The 18,734-nt window shown below is 47.6% G+C and overlaps 1 protein-coding gene across 1 annotated transcript in view; it reads left to right on the forward strand.

The window, feature by feature from the left end:
• LOC142304353 (venom factor-like) overlaps positions 1–18,734 on the forward strand; it is a 157,784-nt gene that overhangs the window by 7,403 nt on the left and 131,647 nt on the right. The window contains exons 2-7 of the mRNA XM_075346658.1: positions 4,649–4,838; positions 10,012–10,174; positions 11,737–11,807; positions 14,340–14,431; positions 17,435–17,514; positions 17,608–17,695. Coding sequence (XP_075202773.1) covers positions 4,671–4,838; positions 10,012–10,174; positions 11,737–11,807; positions 14,340–14,431; positions 17,435–17,514; positions 17,608–17,695 — 662 coding nt within the window. The 5' untranslated portion in view covers positions 4,649–4,670. The remainder of the gene's footprint in view (positions 1–4,648; positions 4,839–10,011; positions 10,175–11,736; positions 11,808–14,339; positions 14,432–17,434; positions 17,515–17,607; positions 17,696–18,734) is intronic.

An 18,734-nucleotide genomic window follows, 5' to 3' on the forward strand; every position in this document is an offset into this window, starting at 1 on the left:
TTTTTATTTACATTCCACTCAGTTTGTGGTTGCCCAGCAAGTTCTCGGGCTTGTCCGTAAGCAGTTCCTTACGCAAGGATCAAAGCCAGTCCCTACGGGGACAACAGTTGCCGGCAACGGCCGGTTTAATCATGGTTCAATCAGGTAAAACTTCTTCGGTTGATTTGCTTATCATTTCAAAACTTTCAAACTGGTGGTTGTTGTGAATGTTAGTTATGTTTTGGCTGCTGGGAGGCTCCCTCTGGTGGCCAGGAATGGTTTGGACTTGGACCAGGTGTGTTGTGCAGTGGGTGTTTACTTTGCTAACTCTCTGCTTATTTAAATCCTGGTCTGATTGCAGGCTGTTGCCGGATGTCAGTTGTTCTTTGTATCTCCAGCCTGCTTCATCCTGCTCTACACCACATCTATTCCAGATAAGTGCTTGCTCTTTATTTATTGTCTGGTTCTTTTGTTTATCTGGGTTTGTCATTTGCTGTGGTTGGTTTCAGTTTATTTGCTTGCAGGGATTTTCCCCCTTAGGGGATTGTTGAGGAACTCCCTGCAGTTCTGTGTGGAGTATAGCTCCTTTGGGTCCATGTGTTTGTGGCTTGTTGGATTTGTTATAATTCTTGTTTTCTGTTCATTGGTATGACAAAGGCACCTGGTGTAGGACGGAGTTCAGATCGTGCGATCTGAGGGCCTTTTTGTACTATCAGGAAGTTGGTATTTTGCAGGGTTTTTCTCTGGCCACCATCAGTCCCTTTCCTGTCCTTTCCTATTTTAGTCAGCGGGGGCCTCACCTTTTGCTAATCCTGTCATCTACCTGTGTATTGTGTTTTTCCTATATCACCGCAGTCTTTGAATGTGGGGGGCTAGCTATTCTTGTCTATTTTCTGAGGCAGAGCGTTATTCATCTTTCCTACCTTTAGGATAGTTAGTTCTCCGGCTGAGTTCGCGGTGCACAGGATGTTAGTTCACCCCTCGGCTACTTCTAGTTGTGATGGTTAGTAAGGGGATGGCGGCCAGATTAGTTGCCAATGCTCTTGTCACCTTTTGCCAATGATTTGTGGTGGTCTTCCATGGTTCCGGATCATAACAGATGGTGGTCCCAACGGGGACAACTAACAACAGTGGACCGCTGACTCACTCCAGATCCACGGTGTCGGCCAGGGGAGGGGGCTGGGCAGATACTCGGGCCTCTTGACTGCCCCTCAGCTTTGCATCCAGCGCGAACCAATCCCTCTCCCCGCAGTGCCTGGTGTACTGCACAAAATCTCCCGGCATCAGGTTGCGGCCCAGGTGGTCTTCCGGCAGATGGGCATTGACGTCCCGTCGAGCCGCAAAAACTTCGGCCTCCAGGCCCGGCTCGTATATAAAACCATAGCCCCGACGGACGTCAAATCTCCTCACTTGCCCTTCATAGAGCGGGCCCCGGACACGGAAGGTGGCTTGGCGGAGGCTTTCCTTCTCTCGGATCGTGCGGGCCACCAGCTCCGCCTTCCTTCGCTCCCTTTCCGCAATCTCCTGGCCCAGCGGGGTCTGTCCTCTGTCTCAGTAAGGGGCTACTGCGGGCCCCGGCGCACGGATCGGGCCCCGCGAGACCTCCTTCACACTGCCCAGGACTGGCATTCTGGGGGGAAGGTCCCGCGGTGTCATGGCCTGGGGTGCTGCCCTGCAGCGACAACCCTTGCGCGGCCTCAGCCGAGGTGTGGGGGATGGGCACAGGGGTCGTCTCCCGCTGGACCTCCTGCACGGAGTGGTCGGCCGGCACCGGTTCGGGGGAACTCTCCACGGGTGCCTCCGGTATCTTTCTTCCGATAGCCTCGGACTTCGGCACCTTCCACGGGAGCGTCTCCGAGCGGTGACGGGCCCCGGCTGCAGGTCGGTCCGCCTGGGCAGATTGGCAGGGTACCGCTACCGGTGGGGTTGGTAGTGGGCCTAGTGGCAGGACAGCAGCAGCCAACACGGGTAGCGGGGGAGGTAGCAGGGCGAGCAGGCGTAGACCGGGCCCCTCGGCCGCGATGACCGACCCACTAGGGGTACAGGGGCGTGGGTCACTTACCCTCTCCTCCAAGACTCCCTCTACCTCACGTCTCCATATGGCCGCCACCACCTCCGCCATGTCGGCCTCCCACTCCTCCAAGAGGAGTTGCATCCGAATCTGAAAGCCGCTGTTGGAGCTGGGAGGTCCAGACCTCCACCCACACCGCGGTTCCAGGCGCGGGGATACGGTGCTGCGGGATGGCTGATACATTGCTGTGGTGGCCTCTTCCAGGAACAAAAAGATGGCCGCATGGTCCTGGCGTCCCTGCTCCTATAACCGCGGACTACATGCGGCCAGACGCCATCCGTCCCCCTTAGTCTTTTTCCGGTAGCTCCTCTACAGGGGCGGGGTTTCGGCTTTCGCGCCTCCACTGCTCGAGGGGACGCTCGAGCGGGGACTTTTCGCGCCCAGAATGGCAGCTTCTCAAGATTTTCAGCCGGACACCTCCGGCGGTCACAAGGCGCACCTCTACCAGACGGCAGAGCGGTAAGATTCTGTTTGTGACGCCAAGTTGTCACGGGCGGAGGAGGGGCACGCTGCGCTCACCCACTGCTCGGGTCCGGCTGCTGCTCGGTGGTGGCTCAAGCGGTGGGCCGGATCCCGGGGACTCGAGCGGCGTTCCTCGCCCGTGAGTGAAAGGGGGTGGTTTGGTTTAGGGATATTGTCCGTGACGCCACCCACGGTTGTGGTGAAGTTGGTGACACCACCGCTGCTCTGGACGGGGATCCCGGGAGCGGTGACAGAGAGCAGCTTGGATGTTGGTTCTCCCCTCCGTGGGTAGGGGGGTTGGTTGTCCCGGGGCCCGGTGATGGGGTAGGGATGGTTGCAGGCGGGTTACGGGGCCTGGTGAGGTGCAGGGTCGCGGGGGCAGCGCTGTGCCGCACGGCACGGTGGTACTCACTCAGCCAGTAATTCAGTCGGAGTCTCTGGTCAAACAAACGGCTGGATGGACGGGTCCCACAGACGGCTGCGGTGTTTCTCCTCCCGGCAGGTTGATGGTGACTGCCTTTCCCTGCACCTGTGTTGTGTGTACGGTTCCAATGGCTTCCCACCGGTAACCTGCTCCCCAGCTTGGATGGGTGCTGAAGGAGCCCCTTTTGCCCGCAGGCTCTGGCCTTGGGAACTGTAGCCTTGGCGGTGTCTGTGTTTCCCTGTACGGTGTGAGCTGTTGCCTTCAATCGGGTCTTGACTGCTGGGAAACCCCGGAGGTTCCCTTCGCTAACGGATTTGACCGGTTTTACGGCGACTCCTAGCCTGGTCGGGGTCCGTAGGCCCTGCCGGATGGTGCTGGCTTCTCTTTGCTCTCCGTTCCGGTACCACCGGGCCACCGCCCGTCCACGGTCCTTACGGTTCACTCTAATCAGCCTCTCCTGCAGACGGTCACCACCGTCTGCCAACCTTGCTGTTCCGTCCGGGCCACACACCTGGACGCCTTCAGTCTGCTCTGCTACCACTTTATTCCACTCCTCCTCAACTCCTCTCCAAAACTCATCTGCCTCCTTTTCCCGCCTCCAGGACTGTGAACTCCTCGGTGGGCGGGGCCAACCACCTGGCCCACCCCCTGGTGTGGACATCAGCCCCTGGAGGAAGGCAACAAGGATTTTGTGTTTGGCTTCAGTGTGCCTAGCCGGGGTGTGGGGTGTGTTGGTGTAGTGCCTGTGATGACCTGGCTTGTCCAGGGCGCCACACATGCTTCTGTCCCAAACTTCTGTGGCAGGGAGGGAAGAGGTAGTAGATCTGGGCTGGTAATAAGCAGGGGCAGAAAGATGGCTCAGACATCCTCACCATTAGATGTATCTCTGGGATGAGGGACAGCTAGGGCCCTCCTAGACTGAGGGCCAGTTTAGGAGCCCGGTCTTCTGTTATCATTTGCTATCCAGTGAGACTATCTCATTGTGGAAACTTTTGAGTAATATTGAGGGTGGTTCTCTCCTTGGTCTTGTCAACTCTTGAGTTACAATGGACATCCATCAACCAAGTACACTGGACAGGTTCTCAATTTGGACATCTTGTCCTGACTGGAATAGATATTTTCTAAAACTTAGATTCCAAAAGCTTCTCATAGACTTCAGGTTACTTATCAGTGAGGTCAAACTGCTTATCGTCAACAGACTCTTCCATTAATTCAGGTTTGTCCAAAAGTGGACAATCTCTTTATCATTGCTTCTATATGTGTTATTGGAAAATGCCAATGTATACATGGCCTCCTCTCCATGGAGAGTCAAGAATAGGTGTGGCCATGTTTCCAACTTTGGGAAATACCTTTACGTTTCCAACATAATTGGAGCAAAATAAAAGCATGTTGATTCTATAAAATAGTTCTTAATGTTGCAAAATAATTGGAACTTACACTCATTTGAATAAAATGCTTAGTCTGCTGGTCCTGGAGTCTCCTCTTGTTTGGTCGGTACTCCTATGTGACCCTTCTCAGGATTTGGCATGGTTGGCCATAAACTATGTGAATGAGAATATTTCCCTCAATTATTTTTTTCCATTTCTTTATTTTTTGTTTTATTTTGTTCCCCATGCAACGTTCATCCGGGCATCTCCTACTGCAATGTCTGATTCATATTGTAAATTCAGACATAAAACGTAATGGTGAAGTAATGGGATCCTTCTCCGCAGATGTGTACTGATCACACCCAGCATGCTCCATGTGGACACCGAAGAAACCATCATGGTCTCCGTAGAAGGACGACCGGTCTCGTCTATCGACATCACCATCCAGGATTTCCCAGAGAAGAGATTTCTGCTGGCTCAGAGTGTGATTTCTGGAAATAAAGACAATTACTTCCTAGGAAAAGCAACAATAAAAGTAAAGTAGGAACATGAGAATGCAGAAATGTGCTCAGATGATTGATGTGCAAAACATAACGACCTTCTACTGATTCTCCTTTTTCTTCTTTGAATTCTTCTTTCCTTCTCACCACCCTACTGCCTTTCCTTTCCTTTCCTGGCCTATCCACCTACACATGTTCTTTTCTTCCCCGTATTCCGATTACAGTACCTTCCTTCCTTTTGACTCAGTACCTTTAACTTTCCTTCTTCCTTTCCACTTATTCCATACACATTTCCTCCTTTGTTATTTATATCTGTTAGGGCCAGGTGGACGGGCAGACCCAGGAGGTGGATCCACTGGGCCGAACTCCTTGATGAAGGCAAGGGGTCCGGTAGCCGGAGCACTACGGGTAGCAGGACAGTCCGTGTACAAGAGTAGAACGGTGAAGTCCCTGGGACCACGGAGTCAGAGATGGTAGTCCGGGTGACGGAGCTCAGGTTCGGAGGCCGAGATGTTGTCAGGCGGAGTCCGGAACCGATGGAGCGAGAGGACGGGTCACCGCAGGGATCAGAGGTGGTACGGACTGACAGGATGGCAGATAGTCAGCGTTCGGGGTTCGGGAATCGGCTGGACCGGATGGCGAGGCAGGAACGGCTCTAGAAGAGAGAGAGGTGAGTATCTCACAGGAACACAAGGAGACCTGACTCCTAGCTTGGGAAACACGAAGAACAGGCCCCGCCCACTTGGACACTAATCCCCTTTATACCCTGTACCTGTGTGCTTAATTTCCTGTTGGTGGACGCTGGCCCTTTAAGAAAGGGTCAATGACCGCGCGCGCGCCCTAATGCGCATGCGCGCGGCCCGGGTGCCAGAAGCCAGGGCAGGGAGCGGTGAGGAAGAAGCAGGAGAGCCGGGCTGGGGCTGTGTAACCGACGGACGCCGGGAGCGGGGACCGGGACGCCTGAAGACCGCGGGCAACGGAGGCTGGGGACCGGGGAGAGAAGCAGAGACGCCGGGAAGCGTGGCAGGTGAGCCGGGGAGCAGGGCAGGGGACCCGGGGAGCGTGACAATATCCTTCTTTACTTTTTTCCTTTCCCCAATACAAATTACCAATGTAACTCCCTTATTTCTTTCCTCACCTTCAACTTATTTTACCCCTTCCCATTCCATTCACCTTCCTACCTTTCTTATTAGAATTTATTTAGTATTTTTTATTATTATGTACACCTTCATCTAAATACATTTTATTTCTTTCTTTTCTTTCTTCCTTCCTATTTTCTTTATTTCCTTCCTTTTTTCTTTTCTTCTTCCTAATTTCTTTATTTCACTCTTTCTTTCTTCCTTCATTCCTTACTCTATTCTATCTTTACTTCTTTTGCTCTTTCTATTTCTTTCCTTTTCTTTCTTTTTCTCTTTATTTTTCTTCAACCTTTCTTTACTTTTTTCTTTCCTTCTTGTTTTCTTATTTTCTTTCCTCCTCTTGATTTCTTCCTTTCCATTTTCTTCTTTCTTTCTGTCCTTCCTTCATTCCATCTTTCTTTCTCTCTTTCTTCTTTTTCTTTCCTACCGATTATCTTTCATTTCTCTCTTTCATCTCTCTTCCCTCTTTCTTTCTTTCATTTTCTCTTTTTCTTTCCTTTCTTTTGTCCTTTCATTTTCTGTTTTTCTTTTTTCTTTCTTTCGTTCTTTGTTTCTCTCTTTCTATCTTTCTTTCATTCCATTCCTCCTCTTCCTTCCTCCATTTCCCTTTATTTAATTTGCTTTTTCAGTACTCTTTCTTTACTTCTTTTTTTTTAATTTCTTTCCTACGTAACGTCCTTTTTATTTCATTCAAAGGGCCGCCACTAGAAATTTCAGGGCCCCACACTGTCAACATTTCTGGGTTCCCTTGAGACTTCACCTAGTCTCCACCCCTGCTCCGCCTCCACCCCGCAAACCTTCCACAGTCCGCTGCCACTCTTGTAAAAACACACACAAACATATATAATATACTAATACACCCCCTACGCTGCCCCTCTCCATAATGCACCCTCTACACTGCCCCTCTCCATAATGCACCCACTACACTGCCGCTCTCCATAACATACCTTCTACACTGCCTCTCTGCTTAATACTCCTTCTACACCACCCCTCACCATAACACACCTCTAACACTGCCTTTTTCCATAATACACTCTCTACATCATCTTTTTCCGTAATACACCCTCTACACTGTCCCTCTCCATAATACACCTTCCCCACTCCACCTCTCCATAATGCACCTTCTACACTATCCCTCTCCATAATACACCTTCCCCACTGCACCTCTCTATAATACACCTTCTACACTGCCCCTCTCCTTAACACACCTTCTATACCGCCTCTTTCTGTAATACACTTTCCCCACCAGCCCTCTCCATATCACACCTTCTACACTGTCTACATTACTTCTCTACAAAATACACCTTCTACTCTACCCCTTTCGATAACACACCTTCCCCACTGCCCTTCTCCATAATAGGCACTCTACACCACCCCTCTCTGTAACACACCTTCTACACTGCCTCTTTTCATAATACACCCTCTACACTGTCTCTCTCCATAATAGACTTTTCCCACTGGCCCCCTCCATAACACATCTTCTACACTGCACCTCTACATAATACACCTTTACCACTGCACCTCTCCATAATACACCTTCTACACCGCCTTTCACCATAATACACTTTCCCACCCGCCCTCTCCATAGCACACCCTCTACGCCGTCTCTCTCCATAATACACCTTCTACATTGCTTCTCTCCATAATACACCTTTTACACTACCCCGCTCCATAATACACATTCCCCACCGCCCCTCTCCATAATACACCCTCTACATTGCCCCTCTCCATAAAACACCTTCTACACTTCCTCTTTTCATAATACACCCTCTATACCGTCCCTCTCCATAACACACCTTCTACACTGCTGCTTTCTATAATACACCCTATACACCGTCTTTTTCCATAATATACCATAAAAACTGCCCCTCTCCTTAATACACCTTCCCCACTGCACCTCTCCATAATACACTTTCTACACTGCCCCTCTCCATACACACCTTCTACACCTCCTCTCTGCATAATACACCCTCTACACTGTCCCTCTCCATAGTACACCTCTTACACTGCTTTTTTCCATAATACACTCTCTACATCGTCTTTTTCCGTAATACACCCTCTACACTGTCCCTCTCCATAATACAACTTTCCCATTGCACCTTTCCATAACACACCTTCTACACCGCCTCTTTCCATAATATACTCTCACACCGCCTCTCTCCATAATACACCTTGTACACCTCCCCACCCATAACACACCTTCTACACCACCCCTCTCCATAATACACCCTCTACACCACCCCTCTTCATAACACACCTTGTACACCGCCCCTCTCCATAATACACCTTCCCCACTGCACCTTTCCATAATACACTTTCTACACTGCCCCTCTCCATAGCACACCTTCTACACCGCCTCTATGCATAATACACCCTCTACACTGCCCCTCTCCATAGCACACCTCTAACACTGCCTCTTTCCATAATACACTCTCTACACCATATTTTTCTGTAATACACCCTTTACACTGTCTCTCCATAATACACCTTCCCCACTGCACCTATCCATAATACCCCTTCTACACTGCCCCTTTCCATAACACATATTCTATACTGCCTCTCTCCATAATAGACTTTCCCCACCGGCCGTCTCCATAGCACACCTTCTACCCCGCCCCTCAGTATAATATCCACCCACACACACTGCCTCTCTTTATAATATCCTCCCCCATACACTGCCCCTCTGTATATCACCCCCTCAAACATTACCCTTCTGTATACCATCCCCTCCCACACACATACTGCCTCTGTAATATCCTCCTGGTATATATGTCATCCTCCTGGTTTATATGTCCCCATCCTGGTATGTATGTCCCCCTCCTGGTATATGTCCCCCTCCTGTGCCTATTCTGGTTTATTTGTCCCCTTCCTAACATATATATCCTCCTCCTGGTATATATGTCCCCTCTCAGGGCCAAATTCTCTGGTATATATGTCCCCATCCTGGTATAAATGGCCCATCCTGGGGTTCTCCTGGTAAATATATCCCCCTAGGTCACATTTTTGTATATATGGTAAATATGTCCTTCTCCTGGCATATATGTCCCCTTGCTGGGCTCCTCCTGGCATACTTACCACAAAAAGAAAAAAAAAAAACAACATTTTACTCACCCTGCCTGACTCCCACATTGTGCAGCGTTTTCTCTGAGCCGCGATACATTTTAGCTGGATATGTGCCTTCTGACGCGCATGCAGCTGAAGCAAGGCAGGGGCTGGAGTCAGTAGGTCCCTCCACTACCCCCGGCCATTGTCCCGCTCCTGTATTCAGCTCACAGAGCAGTTACATGACCCCACCGGCTGCCGAGTCCTTGCAACATCCATGGCTCTGCTTTCCTGCAGTAGTGTGATGAGAATGATAAATGATAAACTCATCACACTGCTGCACGCTGAGCCCTGCTCTGCCTCACTCACCCTGCCTCCAGTACACATGGCTAATTTGCATGCTATGTAAGTTAGCTGTGTGTGCAGTGGCAGAAGCAACACCGCCGGTCCTGTCTGCTGTCACTGTGACTGTGGACCAGTGTTCCTTCCTCCAATCTTTATTTCTTTATTTTTACAACAATTACCCATTCATTTGCACTCTTTCCTCCATCCTTTTCTCCTTCATTTCAATTACTCACTTTCTCAGCTTTTTATTCCAATTCCTTTCTTTACCTTTCCTTCTATCTTGATTTCTTCAATTATTTCATTTAATAACTTTCCTTATTTTTGTGCTTTCTTTATTTGGTTATTTTCATTGCTTTTTCTTTCCTTCCTTAGTTTTTCTTTCTTTCTTTCTTTCTTTCTTTCTTTCTTTCTTTCTCTTTCTTTCTTTCTTTCTTTCTTTCTTTCTTTCCTTCCGTAATTTTTCTTTCTTTCTCTCCTTCCTTAACCTTTCTTACTTTCTTTCTCTCTTTCTCTCTTTTCTCTCTTCTTTCTTTCTTTTTCTCTCACTCTTTCCTATTTTTCCTTTGTGTTGCCCCTTCTCTCTACCCTTCTTTCTTTCCTTCCTTCTTTCTTTCTTATTTTTAGTTGTTACTTTTTTAATGTTTACTTTATATACTTTATGATAAATATTCTATTATTTTAGATTCCATCTCAGACTTTTATGAGAACTGCGATGAAGAAACAATTTGTCACTATCAAAGCAACAACTTCGGGATGTTCATTGGAGAAACACGTCCTTTTGTCCTTCCACAATGGCTACATCTTCATCCAGACTGACAAACCCATCTATACCCCAGGATCTAAACGTAAGAACAGAATATATAACATACATATGATTCTTCGAGGGGCTGCTGATAAGTCTTTGGCTTTACCCAGAAATAGGATGATGAAACTTTACATTTTTTCCACATATTCTCCACTGATGTGAACACACTTCTTACATCGATATTCCTAGTTCTGTAAGCCTAGCAAAAAGAAGGATTTCGGTTGTGCCTCAAACCAGGCATCCCTAGCAGGTATGGCATCAGAAATGGTGTGACATTTGGTACCTTGAGGTGTTTCTTCAGGTTTGGAAACAGATGATAGTTGGAGGGAGCTAGATCTGGTGAATAAGGTGGGTGGTCAACCAGCTGGAGGACCAGCTCTGCCAGTTTTGCCGTGGTCTCTTGTGCAGTGTGAGCGGAGGCGTTTTCTTGCAGGAACAAGATTCCTTTGGACAGCTTGCCGCGCCTTTTGGCCTTCAGAGCTGTCTTCAATTGGTCCAGAAGTTCAATGTAATACCTTGCATTGATGGCGGAACCCTTTTGAAGGTAGTCCACTAGCAGCACGCCCTCCTTATCCCAGAACACAGCCGCCATCACCTTAGTGGCTGATGTTTGCACCCTGAACTTCTTTGGATGAGGAGAACCACTGTGTATCCACTCTTTTGACTGCTCTTTGTTTTCAGGGTCATACAAATAAATCCAGGTCTCATCCATAATGACCAGTCGATCCAGGAAATTCTTATCAGTCTGGAAACGCTGACAAATAGATCGGGAAGTTTTCACTCGCATACTTCTCTGATCTGTTGTCACACATTTGGGGACCACTTGCAGATCACTTCCTCATGTCCAAATGTTCATGGATAATGGCACAAACACGTTCAAGGGAAATCCCCATGATGTCTGCTATTGCTTTACCTGAAATTCGTGTATTCTCCAGTATGAGGTTGTGCACAGCATCGACGATCTCCGGAACAGCAACCACGTCCAGGACGTTTCTCATCATTGGTGTGGAAGTGGCCAGTTTTAAATTTGACAACCCAGTTCTTAACTGTGAAATATGAAGGGCATTGATCCCCCAATGCCTGCGACATATCACCATGAATATCCTTCACGGACTTTCCTTGCAGAAAGAAGAATTTTATCACTCCTCTGCTCTCAGTTGCTGTGAATATCGTATTAGACGCGCGTGTGTAGAACACTGTTGCCATAAGCAACAAACACAACATTTTGAAAACATATATTAGACACATAAGACTTTCATGTGATGTAACACTAGTTACAATGGAAACAAAAAAAAAATCATAAAGCCAAAGGCTTATCAGCAGCCCCTCGTATATCTCATTGTATTATATTATACATGGATCTACTTAGTGTCATGTAGCGCCGACCTTTAATCACAGGCAGTGTTTGGTACTGCAGCCTCATTCACATTAATGGACAGCAGTGGCACTATCAAGTGGACAGAAGTAGTATCTCCTCTCTATTATCGCACAAATCCTAAAATAAAAGTTTAATAATAGTTGAATGTTGCTTTATCTCCTTACTATGATATTGACAAGTTGATTGTTTTTAGTCACAGAATATCGACATTTCTTGTCTTCCAGTTCTATACAGGATCCTTCCAGTGAATTACAAACTGCAGCCAAAAAAATCTACTGTGATAGTGGAATTTCAGGTAAGACTTATTTCTTAAAGGGAACCTATCAGGTTCAATAAGCACCCAGATATATTTAGAAATCCCTTTTCTAAAGATCCCTTTAAACGACCAGGCAGGGATTAGCAATATACACCCAGAACTGCTTGGGGTACCGGGTACATATTGCACCTGAAAGGTTCCCTTTAAATGAGGGCAGGACAAAAGTTGAGCATGGGAGGGGGAAGTAGGGGTCCAAGGAGAAGCCAATTCTGCTACAGATAAGCAAGGAGGGTCACAATCACCCCCAACATCATTAGGACTGATATCAAACCTGACTATACAGTATAATGGCCACATCCTTCTGATGAAAGAGATGTGAGCACGTTGTTACGGTTGCTGCGAGCACTGGAGACTAAGTCCAGATTTCTTGCTACTGCACATGTGCGAGCGCTGGAGACTAAGTCCAGATTTCTTGCTACTGCACATGTGCGAGCGCCGGAGACTAAGTCCTATCTTGGAGCCATTGCACATGTGCGGGTGACATCATTGCTGACACGAGGTCACATGTCTCTGACACCTTCTATGCCGATTGGTCGCTGGTCATGTGCTTGTGACGCCTTGCTCGGTGATAGGCCAGCATGACGTCACTCCTGTCGTTCTGGCAGCGGATTGGCTCTGGTGTCCTCCATCTTGGATGAGGCACAGAGTCTATATAAGACCCTGACACACGCCGCATGGCGCTCAGTCCTCTTGGTTCATGCATAAGAGTAGACGCTCTGTGCGCGTTCCTCTAGGCATTCCTCTGTCTATGCTAGGTGAGCGCTACCGGCAGGGTAGCGTTCTTATACCTTACAGCTTCGGCTGCTGTCCGTATCCTTACCTCTTAGGGGAGCGGACATAGGCAGGTGCCTGAGGCACATGGTCCGGCTGGGCCTTGTGATTCGACTCGTAGGTGGACGTTGCCGCTAGGGTAACGTTCCTTATACTGCGTCTGGCAGTTGTTCGTATCCTCGCACACTAGGGGAGCGAACAGAGGTAGGAGCTTTGTGCGGCTTACGCTGCTGTTCGTCTCTTTTGCACCACTAGAAGAGCGGACCTAGGCAGGTGCCATATCTAGTGGTTCGTGTCCTCGCACACTAGTGGAGCGAACGCAGGTAGGAGCTTTGTGCGGCTTACGCTGCTGTTCGTCTCTTTTGCACCACTAGAAGAGCGGACCTAGGTAGGTGCCATTTCGCACACATTGCCTTTGTCTCTGTGATTATTAACAGAGATCATTCCACACACCCTCCAAGTAAGGGAGGAATTGCTTTACTTACTTATTATATCCTTCTGTGAGTTAACAGAGGTATTGCACTCTGCCATAGTCTGCAGCAGAGTCTTTGCACGGTGGACCCTGACTGTCTGATACTCCTTTAGGTTATTATCAGACAGCCCCTCGTAACACACGTCCCCATCACTGACTCCACGGATTCATTCTTTTCGTTTATGAGAACAATGATCTGTTCTAAATTGGCAGTGCCATTCGATGAGCTTGTGACAAAAGTCAGTTTTTCACTGCTAAAGGACAAGGTGGAGAAAAAAAATTCTCATAAGTCAAAAATCTGATGAAATTGACCAAATTCTGATGAAACTCGATACGTTTTTATTGCACATGATATAAACTGATGTCTGAATGAAGCCTAAAGTGGGCTTTACACGCTGCGACATCGCTAGCAATTGCTAGCGATGTTGTGCGCGATAGCACCCGCCCCCGTTGTGTGTGCAATATTGTGTGATCGCTGCAGTAGAGAACATTATGGCTACGGCAGCGTCACACGCACCTACCTGGTCAGCGACGTCGCTTTGGCCGGCAATCCGCCTCCTTTCTAAGGGGGAAGGTAGTGTGGCGTCACAACGACGTCACACGGCAGCCGTCCAATAGCAGAGGAGGGGCAGAGATGAGAGGCCGTAACATCCCGCCCACCTCCTTCCTTCCTCATTGCCGGTGGAGGCAGGTAAGGAGATGTTCGTCGTTCCTGAGGTGTCATACACAGCGATGTGTGCTGCCGCAGGAACGAGGAACAAGATTACTAATAAACAGGCAACGATATTTGGTTTTAGGATGACCACTCCAAAACTAAAAATTTTTGCCTGTTTTGCGATCGTTTAAGATCGCTCGTACGTATCACACGCTGCGATGTCGCTAAGGACGCCGGATGTGCGTCACTAACGACGTGACCCCGACGATAAATCATTAGCAATATCGTAGCGTGTAAAGCACCCTTAAGTGTGAGGTGACCAGGAGCTGAGACGCCTTCTGTTCTGCGCCTATGAATGAGGCCTTCTTATTAAAAATCTGTTATTATAGGGGCACTGTCGATGTCACTGTTATTATGGGGGCACTATGGCTATCACTGTTATGGAGGCACTACGGATATCACTGTTATGGAGGCACTATGGATATCACTGTTATGGAGGCACTATGGATATCACTGTTATGGGATTACTGTTGATGTCCCTTGTCTGAAAGAATTTGTAAACAAAAAATGTCGACAACCTTATAAAGTTTATCATTCTCCTGTTTTTGTCTAGAATCCACAAGGAATCATTGTAAAAAGTGACGTCTTTTCTCCTGATCCATATGGGTTTGTCTCAAAAAGTAATGATTTGTCAGAGCTGGCCAGGTGAGAAGAACATTTAGACAGGTCTACCTGTCCTGATAAAGACTCCCCAACAAGGTCCCTGCTTTTGGATATATTGTTCTCATGCATAGGCGTCTTGCTTACTATTGCTTACTGGTTTCTGGCCTAAACAATTGGCCCTCTCAACCTTCCTGTGAAATGACCCAATACTCCAGCTCATATCCTGAGTGTGAGTGATGCTCATGTTGCCTCCTTAACAAGGTCTACTTGGCCTCTGTTTGGTAAACTCAAAGTCCTCTCTGCTATATAAGAAAAGATCATTGTGAATTGCACATGGTACATTGCTGGCTGGATACAAGCTTCGGATTGGGTCTCAGCTCCCATGACATTCAAGCCATGTCCCTAAAGATGCAAGCACTGAGACCCAAATAACAGTGCCTCAAAGGGTAAAAAACCATGACCTATATTACAGCAACTTTCTCAAATTCCCACTCTTCTGACTACAGCATCTCAATCAATGTCTCATCCCTAAAGTCCAACTATCACAGTCTGATTCAGACATTTAGGTCTCCACGCCTTGTCCATATCTTCAAGAGGAGTCTACTCTTGGTCCATGATAAGTAGAGATGAGCCACCACCATAATGTTCGAGTTTGGTTTGGTTCGTCGAACTTGGGGTGTGTTTGTCAAACGTTCGAACACCTTCGAACAACATTGAAAACAATGGCAGGCAAACACAAACACATACAAACATGCACAAACACGAACTCACACACACATATTATGCTCACCTGACCTTCTGTTCCATCGCCAGCCACCTAGGACTTGCAGTTCGCAGGTACAAGATGTGTATCGGGTAACCATCGCGACCGATGCCAAGAACTTCCGCTGTTAGAGCGCTGATGTCAAAGGCAGGAGCCGCTTGCCTATGATTGGCCAGCACACTGCCTTTGAGTAGCGTCTGACAGAGGAAGTTCCTCCCTCATCGCGATGGTTACCCGATGTCCTTTGACGTCAGCGCTCTGGCAGCTGAAGTTCCGTCATCGGTCACGATGGTTACCCGATACACATCTTGTACCGGCGAACTGCAAGTCCCAGGAGGTCGGCGATGGAACGGAAGGTAATGTGAGCATAATATCTGTGTGTGCGTTTATGTTTGCGCATATTTGTACGTGTTTGTACAGTACAGACCAAAAGTTTGGACACACCTTCTCATTCAAAGAGTTTTCTTTATTTTCAGGACTCTGAAAATTGTAGATTACCATTGAAGGCATCAAAACTATGAATTAAAACATGTGAAATGAAATACTTAAAGTGTGAAACAACTGAAAATATGTCTTATATTCTAGGTTCTTCAAAGTAACCACCTTTTGCTTTGATTACTACTTTGCACACTCTTGGCATTCTCTTGATCAACTTCAAGAGGTAGTCACCGGAAATGGTTTTCCAACAGTCTTGAAGGAGTTCCCAGAGATGCTTAGCACTTGTTGGCCCTTTTGACTTCACTCTGCAGTCCAGCTCACCCCAAACCATCGCGATTGGGTTCAGGTCTGGTGACTGTGGAGGCCAGGTCATCTGGCGTAGCACCCCATCACTCTCCTTCTTAGTCAAATAGCCCTTACACAGCCTGAAGGTGAGTTTGGGGTCATTGTCCTGTTGAAAAATAAATGATGGTCCAACTAAACGCAAACCGGATGGAATAGCACGCCGCTGCAAGATGCTGTGGTAGCCATGCTGGTTCAGTATGCCTTCAGTTTTGAATAAATCCCCAACAGTGTCACCAGTAAAGCACCCGCACACCATCACACCTCCTCCTCCATGCTTCTTGGTGGGAACCAGCCATGTAGAGTCCATCCGTTCACCGTTTCTACAAAGACACGGTGGTTGGATCCAAAGATCTCAAATTTGGACTCATCAGACCAAAGCACAGATTTCCACTGGTCTAATGTCCATTCCTTGTGTTCTTTAGCCCAAACAAGTCTCTTCTGCTTGTTGCCTGTCCTTAAAGCAAAGGACCTGTGGAAAAGAAAGCGCATAGGGTCTTACCCTGATAACCAGGGGGTAAAGAAGAGTAATCCTACTCACCAATCAGGGTTGTGACAGGCACAACTCCTGTAGCAGCATGTATGTGGATCACGGCAGCAGTACCCCAAACGGCAGATAACAGAGAGAGGTAGTGGAACGGGGCTTTCAAAAACCGCGCCAAGGATCCCAGATGTAATCTTGAATCAATGTATTTTTATTTTGGCATAGGTCTACGCGTTTCAGGAGGCTCAGCTCCCTTCCTCAGGGCCAGCAAGCACAAGATACATCAAATCACAATCACAATCACAGAGATTTGATGTATCTTGTGCTTGCTGGTCCTGAGGAAGGGAGCTGAGCCTCCTGAAACGCGTAGACCTATGCCAAAATAAAAATACATTGATTCAAGATTACATCTGGGATCCTTGGCGCGGTTTTTGAAAGCCCCGTTCCACTACCTCTCTCTGTTATGTTGCCTGTCCTTAGCAGTGGATTCCTAGCAGCTATTTTACCATGAAGGCTGCTGCACAAAGTCTCCTCTTAACAGTTGTTCTAGAGATGAGAAGGTGTGTCCAAACTTTTGGTCTGTACTGTACGTGTTTGTGCATGTGTGGAATGACACAATAGGGGACCAGGATGGGAGATTTAACAAGTTGTGGAAGGAATTATCTGCATTGCAATGATTTCCTATGGGAAATCTTGCTTTGCTAAACGAGTAACTTGGTTAACAAGCACAGTCTCAGAGCGGATTGTTCTCGTTAACCAAGGTTCCACTGTATTAACATTGAATGACAGTATTACTATGAAAAGCCAGTTACGCTTTTGGTGATCGAACCGTTATCAAACATAACCTCGAACTGTTGAACTTGAAGCTAATTGTTCGCGTTCGTCGAACGACTCGAACATCGCCAAAAACAGGTCAAATTTGAGATTGGTGAACAGTTCAATTTGAACACCGCTCATCTTTAATGATAAGTTTGGAAATATATTTGCCTATTTAATGTACTAATGGCTTTGTCTTCAGTCTTGGCACCTGGACCCTCTTCGCCAGGTATGATGATTCACCTGAGAACTTCACCACTAACTTTGAGCTGAAAGAATACGGTAAGAGAATTATCGGGAGGGTTTCAGAGTCCCGGACTTGCTAAATGACACCACTTATTTAGAAGGGCTTCTCTTTTTTCATCATAACATCAGTCCTACCAAGCTTTGAGGTTGCCATCAAGACGGAGCAAAGTTTCATGTATCTAGAAGATAACTCATTTTCGGTGACTATTAATGCACAGTGAGTATCTTCCATCAAGGTTTTTTAAAAACCTGTTTTCAAAAAAGATCATTTTTGGAATTTCTGATCACCAGATTTTTGCCTAGAATGTAAACTGCCCCTCTGGCAAACAAAATATAGGAACACCACTGCTCTGTCTCACGTTTAGAGGCTATTGCAGCCAATAACTTCAGATCAGCATCTATTATTACAATTAGTGATTTGTCAGTCGTGAACGACCCGACACAAAGATCCTGCTCCCTGCTGTGACTGACAGGAGGCGGTCCCCAGTGAGAGCCACTAAATTCTCTTAACTGGTGTCACTGGGCGTAAAATATTGGTATTTGGTGGGCAAAACCCTGCCCACCTTGTAAATTAATTGGCCCGTTGTGAGAGAGTGAGATTTAGCCGTCGGTGGGTATGGTTTTGGTGGCGTTAACAGAAGCTTAAATATGTGTCCACCTGTGGTGAATACATATTTAATAGGAAGCCATGAATGATCCGAAAGAACCGGTTTCTTTTCGTGAGTGGAGCCATGGAATTGGATCACCAAAAAGTGCCAGACTGCCCATCACTAATTACAATAGGAGTTGATCTACAGGAAGCAGTAGTGGCCACTAAGCTTTGAGGGACTAGTTGTCACAATTCCTCTGTGCAGGGCATCTTGCACACTGGTGATGCTCTGCCACGCATTCCTGAACATTAGTGGCGGCAGTGACGTGTTTCCTTTGTGCAGAGCATCTTGCATTTGGAGATGGTCTGTTGTGTTTCTTTGAGCACTAGTTGACAGGCTGTTTGACAGTACAGGATTCCATGCAGGTTCAGGGAGTTGCTGATTACTCAGGTGTTCCACCTTCTGGTCTTCATTACTGAGCATGTGTCGCGGGCGGAGGAGGGGACGCTGCGCTCTCCCACTACTCGGGTCCGGCCGCTGCTGCTGATGCTCGGTGGTGGCTCGAGCGGTGGGCCGGATCCCGGGGACTCGAGCGGCGTTCCTCGCCCGTGAGTGAAAAGGGGGATTTGATTGTGGGGGTTTGGTATTGTCCGTGACGCCACCCAC

Source organism: Anomaloglossus baeobatrachus, chromosome 4, assembly GCF_048569485.1.
Source record: "Anomaloglossus baeobatrachus isolate aAnoBae1 chromosome 4, aAnoBae1.hap1, whole genome shotgun sequence".
NCBI lineage: Eukaryota > Metazoa > Chordata > Amphibia > Anura > Aromobatidae > Anomaloglossus > Anomaloglossus baeobatrachus.